This window comes from Blennius ocellaris, assembly GCF_963422515.1.
Source record: "Blennius ocellaris genome assembly, chromosome: 1".
Taxonomy (NCBI): Eukaryota; Metazoa; Chordata; class Actinopteri; order Blenniiformes; family Blenniidae; genus Blennius; species Blennius ocellaris.
Genome location: NC_137650.1, coordinates 11,052,586 through 11,069,552, shown reverse-complemented (window position 1 = coordinate 11,069,552; position 16,967 = coordinate 11,052,586). Strand labels below are relative to the sequence as shown.

The following is a 16,967-nucleotide window of genomic DNA, read 5'->3' as shown; positions in this document are numbered from 1 at the left end:
CCCCCTGCCTCAGTGATGGAACAGACAGAACACACAGACCCACTACCAACAGCAACAACAACAAACAGGAACTGAGCTCCACGATTTGCCCATTGATTTTCACTGGGGGCATTTCTGAAATAGCCCATCTGACCTTTCGGCCAAATGGTAGTGAATGGAGGAAACAAGAGGCGCTAGACTGCTCTGCCTAGCTCTCATGCGAAACCTCTGCCAGCCACTATATGACCAGCCAGCCTCGCTGGCAACAGCGCTGTGTTTTAGGTTGCAAGTTCAAACACGGTGGGGCATCGCTGTACAAAGCTAAAGTCCTGTACACTGTGCATTTTGTGTCACCAGGTCACAGTAATGTCTGCCGTAGCTTCAAAATACAAACAAACTCAGAAATCATTAAAAGCCAAAGATGTTTTCTTTGAAAAGAACAAATAATCATGGTAAAGTTCATATCAATGTGACACTTAAATAGAAGCTCATGGAAAGGGTTCCTCCATTCAGGGGTGCTAATGTGTCTAATTAAGAACACCCTTCTATCAGAGTCATTTTATTAGCAGTATTAATGTATGAAAGTCTGATTTAGGTTTTTCTTACAACCATCTGTAGATCACATGCACTGAAACACTTCAGAAAGTTGTATTGCAATGCAGCATTGTGCATCTTACACGTCCACTTAACACAGACATGAATGGAAACAGCATGTGACTAAACCGTGATCATATAAGATTACGATAAGAATACATTCCCCTTTAATTTTAGGTTTCACTTCTTGACAAAATTCACAATCACATAAAACCGGTCACATTTGTAAAGTCAGATCAAACATGTGTTAGTGACTTTTGCCTCACGGAACAGAACAATAAAATGTCTGCAGTCATTTTAACACTTTTTATCATTTGCTTGTCAGTTGTTTTCTTTTTTTCCTGAGACGGTCAGTCTGAGACAAATTTGACAAAGGTTTAGCATTAAAATAGTGAAAAGGAGGGACATTCACACACTGTTACATTTACTATATGGCTCCATTTGTTCTTTGTCTGATTGGTGGGATGGAGCCATCACTAATAACAATACACCATTGCAAATGAAACAAACACACTATCTTTAGTGACCTTTCACTGAGTAAGTGAAATCACTTCCATCTTGAAGGTCAAAACTGAACACAGAGATGTGAACCAAGCATTTTTGGATGGCTTACATTTTCACATGCCGATTCTCATGGATTCACTTTCACAGATGTGTTTTTTTGTGCTCCTCCCTAATCCACGTGTACCTTGCAGGGGCCGTTATTTGGTTACTTGGTATACATTTCTAGAATATAATGAATATTTATGGAACCCAAATGATCTGAGCTAATATTTGTTATTTAGTATTCCTGGTCATGAAGAATTGCAGGTAGATACTGCAAAAGAGACTCATCCCTATTCTGACCTGTCTCGTCCCATTGCTGGCGATACTCCAAATTTCAGTTGTCCCAGTTTGAGGCAAAATGAGTGATTTGGGTGACGATTAAGTCCTTAACTTGACTTAAACTGCAAACTGAGCTTGACCACTGATGACAATTCATATGCTGTTCATGGGATAGCACCTGGTGTTTTGCTTTCAGACGAGACTGGTGTCTGCGAGAGCGGCTTCACGGCACACTGTAACCAGCCTTTTTAAAAACAAATCATGCTCCAGCTCAATTTAGACGCCAACACTTGGTTCAAGTATATAACACGGTGTAATTCAATCTCTCCGAAATGATGATTGTTTGGTGGTTGTAGCTGTTACACGTGTGTGTGTGTGTGTGTGTGTGTGTGTGTGTGTGTGTGTGTGTGTGTGTGTGTGTGTGTGTGTGTGTGTGTGTGTGTGTGTGTGTGTGTGTGTGTGTGTGTGTGTGTGTGTGTGTGTGTGCGTGTGTGTGTGTGTGTGTGTGCGTGTGTGTGTGTGTGTGTGTGAGGCTGAACAGAGGGGCTTAAAGGGAGGCTGGCTCCTCTGCCCGTCGCTTGGAAGAGTAGCTCGGGCTCATTATCCTGATGAAATTTGTGCAGATGTGTGAGCTGCCGACAGACTCTGCAGTGACACAAACAGCCAGCTCTGTCCCCTTGAGCCAGTCAGGTGATGAAAACCGGAGAGGCACGGGGGCTGAGAAACGACGGCCATTAAGCAAAAAAGAAAAGAGGTGAGGGAGGGTGGAAGAGGGGTGTTGTGAGAGTATGTGCGTGTGTGTGTGGGAGTTGTGGAAGGGAAGGGGTGGGGGGGGGGAGGGGGGGGGGGGTGATGAGTCTTCCTCGTCTCTATCTAGCAGGAGAAAGCATTACATAAAGTAACAATTTCCAAACCACCTTCTTAAAATTCCAGATGAAAATGAAAATGTGCACACATGCGCTCATGCGGCATCTCCTCACGAGGCACTAATCTGGCCGTATCCAGATGACGAGCGGACTGCCACTTAACAGGGAGGAGATCCACTTTGATCACATGGCCCCTGGGGCAAACCTATCGCGCTGCCTATTACGCTGCTTCATTTGCATATGCGGGGCTTATGGGTAGGCTGAGATCCAGTGTGAATGTTCTAAACTGCAGCAGGACTCGCTGTTGCTCGAAAGAAATGTTCAGGACAGACGCGGGGGAAAGACAAAGCGCTGCCAGTAGCCGGGGGTTGAGCGGAGTTCGCTCGTCACCAGAAGGTCACAAGTTCAACGGACAAAGAACCTCCCAAAAATTAAATGCTTTGGCCAGACAACAACACTCTGAGGTGCCCCTCAGCAAGGCAGTCACGGCTACCTGTAAATACATGTGGCCGACATAAAAACACGGAGCCGTCAGTCGGAAAAGTGCCAAAGTGAGTGAGTGTAAATGAGAAAACTGCATACATACTAGGTAAACTTTACCTGGATGAATGAAAGGCTTCTTCTCAAGAGTAAGCAAGTTAGAAGAAACCACATTTGCTTCTTAAGTTGTGCATCAACAATAACAACAACAGGTGAATGACGCTTGTTTCATCCTCCTGCCTACTTTATGGAAGCTCCTCTTGATCCTTGTTGGCGAGGACTGCTGAAAGCACCCAGTGAAGTTACTCGGGTGTAAACAAAAAAAAAACAAAAAACAAACTTCCGATGCGAAGGAAGTACTTCACAAACAACTATAAACACAGACTTTAAATAAAGGCTGGTCTACTTTCTGGGATCCATGGGGAATTCGCTCCATACGAGACCTGCACTTCAAATAAAGTGGATATTACATTGTGCCACCAATAGAAAGCGTACAATATTAGTTGAAACGACAAGAGATGAAACCGTTTGCAGCACTAAATGTTGTGCCTGGGCCTTCTCGTTTTGAACGGTAAAAGTTACTGCGCTTAACTGATCAGTACACTTTGTGGTGTTATGGTTCGACTACAAATATGAAGTGCTGAGACTGGACAAACTTACAGTCGGTAAATAATTAGTATTTGCACCAGGAAAGCGGGCAGATATTCTGTGACAGCAAATAAAAGTAGAAAATCTCTGCAACTGTGCCTAAAAAAAAAATTGACAAAAATGCGTGTCAAGTGAGTGAGTGATGAAGAAACCCACAAAGACTGCTACTCGTATCCATATAAAGCTTTCCTCTAATAGCCCGACTATGGAAAAAGGCAAGGCTCAGTGAGCAGTCGTTAGTCAAAACTCAAACTGATGCAAGATGAGAAGGCCGATACGGATGGGAGAAAAGAAGAAATGGGAGGGAGGGAGAGACGGAAGTGGAGGACGTCTTTTGGTGCGCATAAAATCATTTTCCATACGCGGGGCATCAATCGAGGCGAATAATTCCTCAAACTTTTTTAAGTCCGACTTTAAATGGCATTACATATGTAGCGAGGCATGAAAAATTAATACGCTGGAGTCGGGGAAATGTCAAGGGTAATGATCTCCGCGGCAGCTTACCTCCTTAGCTTTCTGTTTTAGTCGAGCTTGCTCTGGGTCCTCTTGCCTGGAGCGACTCTGTGGAATAGAGAGAGGGGGGGGGGGGGGGGGGTGACACAGGTTAACAGCTGGTTTAAGGAGCCCACTGCACCCCCAACCCCCCACTTTCGCAACTCATCTGTTGCTGCTGCGGCAAAAAATAGTGCAAAACGGGAACAGGATACAGAGGTGTCAAGGACATCGTATTTGAATTCAGAGAAGTGCAATGGAGCACCCCCCGGGGGGCAGTGGCCTTTAAACCCGCTCCAAATCCAGCCCTAAATAAGCCGCTGGAGGGTGATTCTAATCAAAAGAGGTTATTAAAAATTCTGCACGAGCCAGCACACACACACACACACACACACACACACACACACACACACACACACACACACACACACACACACACACACACACACACACACACACACACACACACACACACACACACACACACACACACACACACATCGCCACAGTGACACATAGACACCAAGTACTACTGCTAGTCACCAACATCCTTTCCCCTGAATGTGTGTGTGTGTGTGTGTGTGTGTGTGTGTGTGTGTGTGTGTGTGTGTGTGTGTGTGTGTGTGTGTGTGTGTGTGTGTGTGTGTGTGTGTGTGTGTGTGTGTGTGTGTGTGTGTGTGTGTGTGTGTGTGTGTGTGTGTGTGTGTACATATCCCTGGCGTAACAACACAGCACTTCTATTTTAATCAGCAGCTAAGATCTGGGTGAATGTACTTGTCCCTGGGAATCCTTCACCACACAGCCAAATGTACATGTATGGCTGACCACTGCAGGCAATACAGACACATTGTGGTCAACTAACCCGAGTGCTGTTTGCAAATCTGGACATCATCAGCTTCCTGTTATTTTTGCTGCATTAAACCCAAAAATTAGGTCACGCCCATGACTAACCCAATCATTTTTGGTCAAACCTGTCATAGATCTGCAATCTGATTGTTTTCGCAAATGCAAAAGTGTCATTCTTGGACCATCGGTCTTGTGGGATTCTTCTTCTTTTATCTCTACAAGGCTGGGTGCCCTGTATCAGCATTCGTTCTCTCTTTCCCCTCCTCTTCTGCTCCTTTTCATGGATGGGCAGCTTCTCCTTTTAGCCTTTCCTGCTAATTGGCTTTAAATATATGAAACAGTTCACGTACTGTTCGGTATCTCAACTAAGACTAATGTGTTTGCCCTGGAGTCGGCCAGAGCATCCCTCAAGACTTGAGTCATATTTCCAATGATCGGTGCTATAAAGTAGAGAAGGGGGTGGGTGTGTGTGTGTGTGTGTGTGTGTGTATGGGGGTGGGGGTGTTGTTGTCAATGAAGGACGACAGAAGACATGCGGAAGGGATTGTTTTAGTGGTTTTCTTATTCGGGAGGTCAAATTAGTGGAGGCTTGGCGGGAAGAGGAGGCAGCTCAGGGAAACTGGTGGCAATGGCGGGGGGGGGGGGGGGGTACAGATGGACTGTTTACAAAGGGCAGCGGTGCCACTGGCATGCTTTACATCTCATCTGTCAGCTGGCCTGGTTTTCCCACTTACAGGAGAGAACAGAGGGGAGAAGGGGAGAGGTGGACTGGGCACAAGATGCTGACAAGCTTTGTTGGGCCGGGGCGTAATGGAGTGTATAGCACTTAAATAACTCAGTCTGATACAGAATATCATCAATCTGTGATGCTGGGAGTATTTCAGGAATGTTTTGTAAAGTAATCTTGTGGCTTTCTTTTTACCTCAACCCACTCCGAACACTGCCCACAATGAGTGGTGAAAATCACCAGCGGGCTTCAACTTGTTTTATTGAGCTCTGAGGTTATATGGGAAAAGAGTAGAGTTCACTTTAATATTGAGTGTTATGCTAATATCGTCTTCCAAATACTAGTTTAGGGCAGTGAGCTGTCACATTTATAAGAAGGAATACCACTGTTTGATTGTATGTTTAGACCAGGAGTCTCAAACTCCAGTCCTCGAGGGCCGCAGCCCTGCACGATTTGCATGTCTCCCTGCTTCCACACAGCTGATTGCAATGAGCAGCTCGTTATCTGGCTTTGTGCTGAATGTGGTGATGAACCATCAGGACATTCAGGGGAGGGAGACGTGGAAAACGTCCAGGGCTGCGGCCCTCGAGGATCTGAGTTTGAGACCCCTGGTTTAGACTAACCAGCGCAGAAAAGTGAGACACAAGATAGACCACACCGACTTCTACCTCAGCTGTTAAAAATAGATCAGATTATTCTAATTGTCATTTTATCATATTTGGAAAAAAAAAGTGTTGTGGAAAAAATGTTTGAAGATGTTGTTTTATTTCCATCTTTATTCTACCAGGAGTTTCAACAGCGATAAGGATATCTTTTGAAAGTAACACCTGGCTGCCGCAGCAGCACTCGGGTTTGCAGTGACCTTTGACTCTTGACCTTTAAAAATTGGTGGCATCATTGTGATGTCCGCGTGAGCATCTGAATCAACCCCCACAAAGCAATATGTAAAGCAATTACAGTGATCTTGTCGTTGATGAAAGACCACTGAAGGTAATTGAAGTACTGAAGTGATTTTACCAATACAAATGCAACAGCTGGATTTATCTATGGATGTGTGGACGTGTAACCAGAAAGACAATGCCATTGGTCATAACTGATGCATGTAATTGTTCCTATACATATGAGAGAAGGTGAAAGAAGTGATTATTTCCCAACTATAGTAAAAACCAATGATCCTCGACTTTCTTTTAAGGTGTGTGTTTCAACAGAAAGCTAAAAAAGAAAAAAGAAAGAAAAGGACACTGACTGCATAACGTAATGAAAGACAGTATTGACAGTAAGTGTACTAAATGATGAATTTCTCTTAAATAAGCAATGGTGAAATGGTCAGTACAAAAAAGAAGCTTCATCACATTCTTGTGAACTGAGGCCAAAAAAAAAAGAATTTAACTGCATCAGTGCAAGTGAGAATAATCGAAAGCAAAATTGAGTTATATCATCAGTCATTTTCCAACAGCACTTAAGTGATTTAGGATGGATTTTTTTTTCCCTCTTTTCTCTTAAGTTGGTGTGTTATATTGTCTTCAAAGAGCACAGCCAGTATACTAATAAACCTGATGTCGTAACTATGTTAGGGGCCACGTAGAACAATACAAAAAAAATTGTTAGAAAAAGAAATTTGAAAGTTGTGTACAAGTAATATCATGCTATGTTTATAGTTTGAGTTGTTTTTCATATATTTAGTCCTCTGAAACAGTGTCATCTGATAAACGAACATTGTTAAACCAAATAAATGATTTTCTGTGATTCTGTGTGTGGTGGTATATAAGTTGAATATGTACATTTTCATGGTGATTCAGTCCTGGACAAACCAGTGGGTAACCTCAATACCTTTTATGTGACATTTCTTTAAACTTTCTTTTATTTCTTTTATTAAACAGTGCAGTGAGTGTGTTTTCCTAGTAGGGCTGAACTTTTGCTCATGACTGCAGCTGCCTTGACTTTTTAGGCATAAGTACTAGGATACACCAGGCACTGTTCGCGCAATATTTCATACAATCATTAGGCAAAGATATGCTTTCCAAACTTCTCCTTGAACTGAAATGCCATGGCAACAAGAGCCAAAAAGCCACAGACACGGCTCTGAGGTGAAGTCAAACTTTCCTCAACGAGGCTCCTGCCATCCAAATGGCCCAGAGGAAAGGCCTTCTAACAAGAACTTGGCTACATTTGCAAAAGTTTGTTTTTTTTACTAATCCTGCTAATAAAGACAGATTCCCAAAGCAAAACTAACAAATAAAATAAACTAAACAACTAAAATTGACTAGATTGTGCAGCCACACAGAACTGGGAGCTGAGAAAGATCGAAATGCTGCATTTCTTCCTTCTTTAAGCAAGCATCTTTAGAGTTTCCCTTTCCTGCTGAGGCATCACATTTCCCCGCAAGAAACCTGCGGAGACAGTCTGGTTGCTCTTAAAACTGAAAGAAAAAAAACAGGTCATGAGGTTGGGTGGCCCCTGTTCATCAGCGAGAGGATTTTCTAATATCCTGCATGACAGGACTGCAGCATAATAACGCAATTAAGACAGTGAGGTGTGCTGCAATGAGATTCTTTACTGTGGGACATTGGCTCCATTCAAAATTAATTAAATTAACCCAGCTTTCCGCTAATGTCGCACTGCAGGGCATTTTCATTTGCAAAAGATTCTTCCTCTACACTTTTTTATTGGGTCAGTGGTGATCTCTTTAAATTTGGAGACCTCGTCTGAGAGAGAAACAAATGTGTTTGCGTGCAGAGAGCTGAGATCAGGACACGGGACAGGTGCTGACGCTCCCGGAAACCCATTAAACCCACCAAGTAATGCGACTCGTGTTTTGTTACGTTCGTGCAGGTGCTCCAGTTCCAATGGGAGATTTCAGTCGGGAGGTGCAACAATCAAATTGACTCGATTACAAAAACACTGTTGCTCGGTGGTTAAAAGGGGAACTGTTGCCAATACATGCTCATATGGAATTGTTGGATTTTTCTGTGCCTTTTATTAGAATGTAAATTGCTATGAAATGGCAATTAGCGCCACACAAAAACAAGCAAGCTTGTGTGGAATTTGGATAATTAAAAGTGTTTTTAAAGCACAGAATGGCATTGGCATACTGAGGATGGTCTGCACAAATTCATTCAAGCACAACGAAGTAAAGTGCGGTAACGATTCCTGGAATACGTGCTGTTGTGTTTGCACATGTTTAAAGTTGTACAACAGGTCTCGGGTACACAAACTTTTCCTTTCCATATCACAAAACATTGTTATGACCAATATGACAAGTGACTGAAGACTTTCACACATTAAAGGGGGCAGTTTAGTGATGAGCACTCTCACAAACAAATGCAAATATATAACAAAAAACGTGAAATAGTATTTTATTAGTTTGAGTTTACAACACAGGGTAAGTGCTGTAAAGGAAGAGATGAAAACTAAACAGAAGAGAGGTCAGTATTTAGTGACTGGCTTCCAAATAGCTTGTGTTTTTTCAATACATTTATAAGATATTTACAAGATATTTCTTTATGATATTGGTTATTTGTTTGTTTCCTCTGTAGCAGAATAGATTTGTAGCCCATGCCTTTCTGGAGACATCGTTTGATGGATAAGCGGCACTTTTCAAGCCTAACAAAACTGAAGAGCTGTACCAAAATGTCCCCATTAATAAAACACAAATATAATTGAGATTTTGTAAATGATTTGTTGATTTTGATAACAACGTTTCAGGTTCTAAAGGATTGACCTTTGAAATCGAGTCCACATTTCTTTGACTAGAAAAGGTTCACACATGAAAATGTCTTTTCTTTTTTTTTTTTAAGTGACTTGGATCCTCCATTAAAAATGGAGGATCCAAAATCTATCAGCTCCGTCATGGAGCTGATCGCCATGGTGATGCCATGGTGTTCCTTTTGGTTTTGTTTGTCAAATTAAAAGCTTCTTGTGCTTACAGCAGGTATAAAGGAAATTCTCAATCTATTGAGTGATTCTATTATAAGAGCCGCGGTTTGCTGACCGCCAGATCTCTGGCAGCGAGGAGTAGGCAAGAGGAACCATGTTCAGAAGAACCGTTCATGATCTTCAGTCAATGTTTCATTCATGTTCAGGACACTTCATGTTCCGGAGAAATCATGAAAACTGTTAATAGTGATGTTTGACGATTTTTTTGTACAACTTTTTTTTGTGGAATCCCAGCCTGTCTTTGCTCATGACGGTAAGGCTTATATACGTGTCTTTTTGCGTGCAGGGTCGTCTGGCCTAAGATGATCAGAAATCCATATGTGGGCGGTGGCTACACTGACAGACTGGCCCAGCTGACAACGTACTTCGTTTAACTGATGCTCTGTGTCACCTGAGTTGTCGGGGTCTGTGGAAGAGGGATGTGCTGTGGGTTGCACAAAAAGGGGGAGTGTGTGTGCATGTAGGCTGTGTCGTCTACACATTCTACTCACTCCCACCAGCCCCCACCCTCCTTGCTGTGTCCGGGGAGAAAGAGCCAGGACAGAGGAGCCCTAGGGCCAGGAGCCTGGGAGGACATGGGGAGGTCACTTCATCCACTGGTGTCACACTCTAATTCGTCTGTCAGGGGCTGCGTAAGAGCAACATGCCCCGGCACGAACACACACACACACACACACACACACATGCTCGCCAACACACACACGCCCACACAGTTGAGCGGGAACACAACTTCCACATGCACCCACACATCACAGGATGGTGACTTACTTTAGCAGCTTTCAAAAGGATCTCTCTCTCCTGCTCGTCCTTCCTCTGCTTCTCCATCCTCTCCAGCTGCTCGAAGAAGCGCAGCTGGGAGCGAACGTCTGCCGACTGCTCGTAGCATTCGTCGTCCTGACAAGCAGACAGGAAGAAAAACACTGCGGCGTCAATAGAAGGACGACGCTCAGGTCCCAGTTAGTGGCTTTGACCTTATGGTCCAAATACTGGGCAACTCACAGTTAGTGTATATGGGCAGATTTTAAAAGAAATCCCAAAATAAAATCACATTGCAGGGTATTTGTAAGACATCAGTGACAAATTAATGGGACAATCACAGGGTTAATAGCCAAGTTTTCTACATCAGTTGTCACAGTTTCTCTTCCTGCTTAAATTATTGTTACTTATAAGTTAATTTTTTTTTTCATTTATTTCAAACATGTAAAAGTTTTAGAGAATAAAGTCCTATATCAGTGTTACAAGTCAGATGTGTAGAGGACAAAATGGTTAGTTTACTCATATAACACTATTTAGACACCTGGTGATTCAAGTGCTTGACAAAAGCTTGGAAATGAGACATTAAAAGAACATTAAGACACCAAATTTTTTCAAAAACGGTACAGATAAACAGTAAATGTATAACTAGTTTTCAAAAAAAAAAAATATCCAAGCATTAAAAACATTTAAATTAAAAAAAATAGTTGAAGGTTTTGACCTTTTTGCTTAAAAAAAAAAAAAAAAAAAAAAAAATATATATATATATATATACATACATACATACATACATACATACATACATATATATATATATATATATATATATATATATATATATATATATGCTTTTTGTGAATGTGGCAGACCCATTAAGTAATCAATTGATTTCTGTTCACCTGCGAAGACCAATTACAAGTCACTCTTTCTATGACCGGACTGGTTACCTGATAAATGTTCCAGGACATCTTGTTTATTAACACAGTCGTTAACCCAAGTAATTGTCCCCATTAACCAAGAAGTCTCAAAAAGAAAAAGTGTAACAAGAAATCATCATATTTGAGCAGATTTGTTGACACAGATACAGCCTGGAAAGGTACTTTAAACCGAAATTTGGATTTGTGATATGACCGTAACTGTTTTTTTTTGTAAAGGTGCTCTGAGCAGTTACTTAAAACGAGGTTTAAAATGAAAATGCACAATCGTCTCACTTATACTTTAAGACTTAAATGTGCCCGGTGTCTCTGTGTTTGCTCTGTGATGGACTGGCGAACAGTCCAGGGAGCTCCCTGCTTTCACTCATATTTGGCAGCTGGAAAAGACTGTACAGAAGACGGATACTTCTAATGCTGCTGAAAGACTGAGATTATAGATCTGGTGTAGAAACTGCAATATAAGAATAAAATTACCTCCAGTATTCAGATAAATCAAGAGTCTCAACTTTAAAAAGCATCTCAACTGGAGCGCCGCCACTCTGTACACATCAACCGACTTCAATGCGCTCCAACTTTTTCTGTTTACAGACGTCGCCACGCATAAGTCACATCACCCACTTGGGAAAAGGGGAAAGAAAGTGTGAAAACAACTTTAGCGGGTCATCAAAGGTTAATAGGATAATTGCCTTTTTCTTATGTTTGAGAGACTGTAGGTGGAGTCTCTCAGTCTCAACTCTCTGTTCTCCTCTCGTACTTGAGTCCTATATCACTCTGCGGTGTGTGTGTGTGTGTGTGTGTGTGTGTGTGTGTGTGTGTGTGTGTGTGTGTGTGTGTGTGTGTGTGTGTGTGTGTGTGTGTGGATGAGAGGATCTGAGTGACAGAGAGCACAAAGACACATCAGAGGAGGCTCATCATCGCCACCCTTCCACACTGCCAACCCTCTCTTTCCTTTTTCTCTCGCTCTCTCTCTCTTGCTCTCTCTCTCTCTTGCTCTCTCTCTCTCTCTCTCTCTCTCTCATCGAGCCTCCGTCTACTTTGTTGCAGCGCTGATCCTGCACTCTTGCCGTAGCTCCTGCTGAAGCCCGGCTGCTCTTTAAGGCCCATTTTGTCTTTTGGTCTTTTCCCTCCTCCCTCCCTCCCTCCTTCCCTCCCTCCTTCCTTCCCTCTCATTTTTTTCGCTGATGTCAACAGAGTGGCTTCACAGAGCTCCGTGCCTCACACACGCACCCACCTCATTTACAAAACCACAAAAAAGACAAGAACGAATCGGGAGGAGAAGAAAAAGAAGAAAGAAGGAGAAGAAGTGCAAAACAAGACAGGGACAGCTGGAGCAACGCTCTTCCTCCCTCCTCCTCCTCCTCTTTCTGTCTGGGCGTCAAGAAAAACAAATTTTCAAAGTTTTCCCCCCTCCACTTCTCATAACAATGCAAAGATTTGGCCTCATAGACGAGGTGGCTTCTTGCTTTAATGTAACACCAATTAAATGTGGTTATGCCGTTACATACGACGGCGACACGAAGCATAAAGTCGCACATAATGATAAAAGCACACAGATGTACTTTCAAGTACTTTTGCTCTGCAAGTTTTGGCTGACTGACTGAAAACACCTCGCAGTGTGGAGACGATACATCGGGCTAACTTTTCTGTGTTTGTTTAAGTGGCGCGCTTGCATTTTCTGTTTACGGAAGTAATGCGTAGAATAGGACGAAATAGACACAATTACATGCCCACAGAACTTTGTGTGAATAGTGGAATGCCGGAGCACCGAAGCACGTCCATGACTGTCCATACAAATGAGTGTTACAATGAAGTTTATCTCTCATGTGCTTTGAAATTGTTTTCAGAGTTTGTAATTCAATATTTATTATATTTACTATATTTGCATTAATACGACATAAGATATGCACATGCTGATAATGCCTTAACAAATTCAACTCCCACGACTAGAGTTGGCAGAACATCCTAATTAATGTGCTTGTAACCGATCATTATGATGAGAATGATACAGCAGTTACAATTACTAGAGGTTACACAATTTTGTTATTTAGACTTTTACCATAAATACGAACAGTTGTATAGTTGCCGTCTTTCTATCGTGCTCACAGGCCAATTGCTATACTTAGCATTAGCCAAAGCTGTGTTATTAGCTGTAACTGTATTTTCTTTTTTTTTAAACTCCTGATTACTGGTTGACGAGCAGCTCATTAAGGCTGAACTCAGTCTTCCGCACAGCAAAACTGAAGACGCCGGAATATTCTAAACGATAACATTTGGCTGTAGCTATCGTACCCATGATAAAGTAACTGCCTTCTTCTCATTGGTCCTAACTCACAAATACATTTATTTCCAGGACCGCAAGCATTATTGACGGTTCTCAAGTTCTAGTTTTCAGTAAGTTGAACAACACTGCTTACTGTACAGATTAACCTGCATTAACCTGTGGTGGAGGTGTGTAATGTGCATTGTTCCTACCTTACAGGAGTCCAGTCGGTGCTGTGCGATAGTGGAAACTTTTTCTACCACAGTCCGAAGCCGTGACTGCGTGGCGTGTGAGATGAACGTCACTGCCTCCATGGGGACCTCCGTCACACCGAACTTCTTCGCTGTGAAGAATGAATATACGCACACACGTGTGTCGGCTCAGTACATATGAACGGTGTCAGTTACTACATTTTACCTTTTATATTTGAGTCGAGAAATAAGCTGCTTATCTCCAGTAGGCCGGTTTCATCCCGTCAACTCGCCTCTGGTCTCATTTAGTAAAGATATAAACAATCGATTGCTTCATTGTCACTTAAGTTTCTTAAATATGGCTTTGCAATTTGGAAAAGCAACAGCTAATCAGGTAGAAAGTAATGTTTCCTAGAAAAATTAACCCACATGCCTCCACTCATACACACATAGACAATGACTGTACCCATGCACACATTCACACGGAGGAAGTGCCTAGTTTAGTATCTGCAATTAAGTCCCAGAAAGAGGACTCATCACACAGAAAAGTTAATTTGTTTCACAGTCTTAGTGCGTATTTCAGAGCGGTTTTACTAGCTAAGCTCCTCCAAGTGTGTAAACGACATTGACCATCTCTTTTCGTCGAAGGATAATTTAGTTTCCTCGGAGCAAAACTCATCTGAAGTCATAACAAAAGAGAGGAGGACAGACATTGGTGGGGTTACTATCTGTTTCCAACTTCCTTTTAAATTATTCCATTAACATAATTTTCTCTCTGGCACCCTTTTAAGTAAACCACACCAATTATTTAAATCAGCTGAACAATACATACACTCCTCAGCTGCTCAGGCTTTGAAACGGATGGAGGGAGTCCTGTTAGCCTTATAATTACAGTGGCAATACATGTGGCAATGTCACGAGGTCAAAGAAAAACGCTAATAGGCTTCTGCTTCCTAAAAAATACCATCTTTCAGGGACATTAATATTTCAGAAAAAGTTTAAGAGACTTAGCCACAGAGAGCAAAAACACATTCTTCAGCTCACGCTGATACAAGTCATTATTCTTCACCTAGGAAAAGCAGCGACTACAGACTAATGATCTACAATGCTTCAGTATTTTGTTTAATTCCTAAAAGGGTGGCCGTTTATTAAAAAAAAGAGAGAGGAAGACTGTGAGAGAGAGCTTGCTCTGCACCAGGGCTGTGCTGCGACATGGTGGAGATTCTCAACACAAAAGCTTTTAAAGAAGCCGATAACGACAATTATCATAATACGGCTCAAGTCATTATCTCAAGTTCAAAATCTGCTTTTTAAAATCTGCTTTTTCTTCCGAAGAAGAAAGCTGAAGAATTTGAATAACAGCGACTTCAAACTCTTCTGTCGAACATGAATAAGTACCTAACACTCGACAATTTAACTTGCACGATGCACACGACTATTGAAGAACTGGAAGTTAAATGGAACACTTCAGCAGTACCGAGATGACTATTGGTGCCTTGACCAAGTATCCAAATAATCAGAAACTCTGATAAATAGCATTAAAACATTTGAAAGGAGAAAAAAACAACATCACTATTGATATACTGCCATGAAGTATTCAAAATCATTCAAAATCCTCAAGAATCATTGACATCCCAGTCAAAAGCGGCCGTTCAACCGGACTCTTTAATTGCTTTGTTTGGAGTCTCTTCACCCTCACTTGCACCGTCCACACCCAATAGAACTGTTACAGCTTTTACTACCCTACTAGGAAACTAATTTTAATTAACTGGAAATCCAAAGGGCCGTCGTCACATAGTCACTGGATTAAAGATGTTTTGTATTTCTCCAAGTTGGAAAGAATTAGACGAGCTTTTACGTGGCAAAACCACCAAGTTCTGGAAAGTCTGGGGTCCGTTCCAGAGCGAGTTAAAAAGGATGAATCCCCTGCTGATTTAGCACTGAAACTTGTTTGGCATAACACTTGTGGGTCAAAGCATGGCTGCAATGGCAGCAGACTATAAATACCGACTGAATGTTGTTCGACTTTGACCTGACTTGACTTATTCTTTTACGAATTTCACTTTCATATATCTATATTCAAATTCTTTATGGGGATTTTTTTTTTTCCCCTTTGCATTTTTACAAAATATAAAAAAAACAAACAAACAAAGAAAAACATTTTTTCTTGACAGTTAAAGAACTCTGTTTGTTGGGCAATTTGTGACTCGTGCTGTTCATTGTCTTCATCTTGGGCAATAAATGCTTTCCTTTCATACGTGATTGGATCATGCCGGAAAAAACTCAATAATAAGTTAGTAAAGCAAATACATATATAGTTTATCTTATTCCATGGGGTGTTTAAATTTAAACGCTTATCATCCCATCTCACAAATAAATTAATAATAATAGTTCCCAATTATATTTCCCTGGAGGCCCACTTTACAATCTTGGATTGGCCAAAACTGTACAGTGAAGCTAAACAATTCAAGAAAATGTCTTCTCATATGTTCCTTTTTCAAGAACAGGCAGATAAACAACTCTGATCCATCCAGAAACATGTCAACACAGTGGAGTATTGTTAGAAATGGACAACATATGTTGCCTAATTAGGTCTTTAGAATCCAGTATTGAGCACTATCAATTTGACTTATCCATTAAAAGAGTAACTGTAAGGTAGTGATCGTTTCCCTGCAAGTGTGAGAATTAATTCAGTTTACAGTTATTCGATGACAATGACCTCAAAAAGAAATGTTCTGTGGAAATTTTCCATCATACACATTGTATATTTCTTCTAAAGTAACCCAAATACACCAACTCGTTTAGAGTTAACTACAGTAAATACTTTAAATTACCTATACTCATTAACTATGTATATATTCTTGCAAAGCAGCTACAAGCAATATTTTATGTTAAGCCTATAATTCCTAAATGCTCTGGATACACTCAGCCGAGGAACAATAAGAAGCGTGCGTTACTTAAATGGTCTTATAGTTTATTAACAGCAACCAAAAACAGAGTTAAAAGAGACCAGATGTGTTGGAGATACTATAGAAAACTTTGTTAATGAAGAAATACCATTGATGAGGGATTGGATCAGATCATTGAAGTCTGCAGGAAGATAGCATACGACCAGACTGGTAACTCATATGAGGGTATTTGAGGGTTCAACTTGAGATTGTTCAAGAACCGGTGCTCAAATTTAGATTGTTCCAACTTTTATCACATGATCTAAACCTTATTTCACACAGTCGGCTTGGAGCCGCTGTGGTTAACACCAACTTTGATTCATTTCCTGCAGTCTTACTCTAAACTCTGCTATAATTCACTGCCTGCCCAACCTCAATTCAACCCCAACCTTAGTGACACCTTAAAACAAAGGTTTTGCTTGTAAGGAGCAAAACCTCTGTCAACATGGTGGCATGCTCTCGCAAATCAGTGTGCAATCAGGCAAGC

General features: G+C 41.5%; 1 protein-coding gene across 1 annotated transcript in view; it reads right to left on the bottom strand.

Moving 5' to 3' along the window:
- The window catches only part of LOC308131759 (transcription initiation factor TFIID subunit 4), a gene marked incomplete at its 5' end in the record, with an annotated part of 102,025 nt that overhangs the window by 42,271 nt on the left and 42,787 nt on the right, over positions 1 to 16,967 (bottom strand). Inside the window, 3 exons of the mRNA XM_080498592.1 lie at positions 3,897 to 3,953; positions 10,162 to 10,287; positions 13,554 to 13,684. Of these exons, the coding sequence (XP_080354718.1) occupies positions 3,897 to 3,953; positions 10,162 to 10,287; positions 13,554 to 13,684 (314 nt within the window). The remainder of the gene's footprint in view (positions 1 to 3,896; positions 3,954 to 10,161; positions 10,288 to 13,553; positions 13,685 to 16,967) is intronic.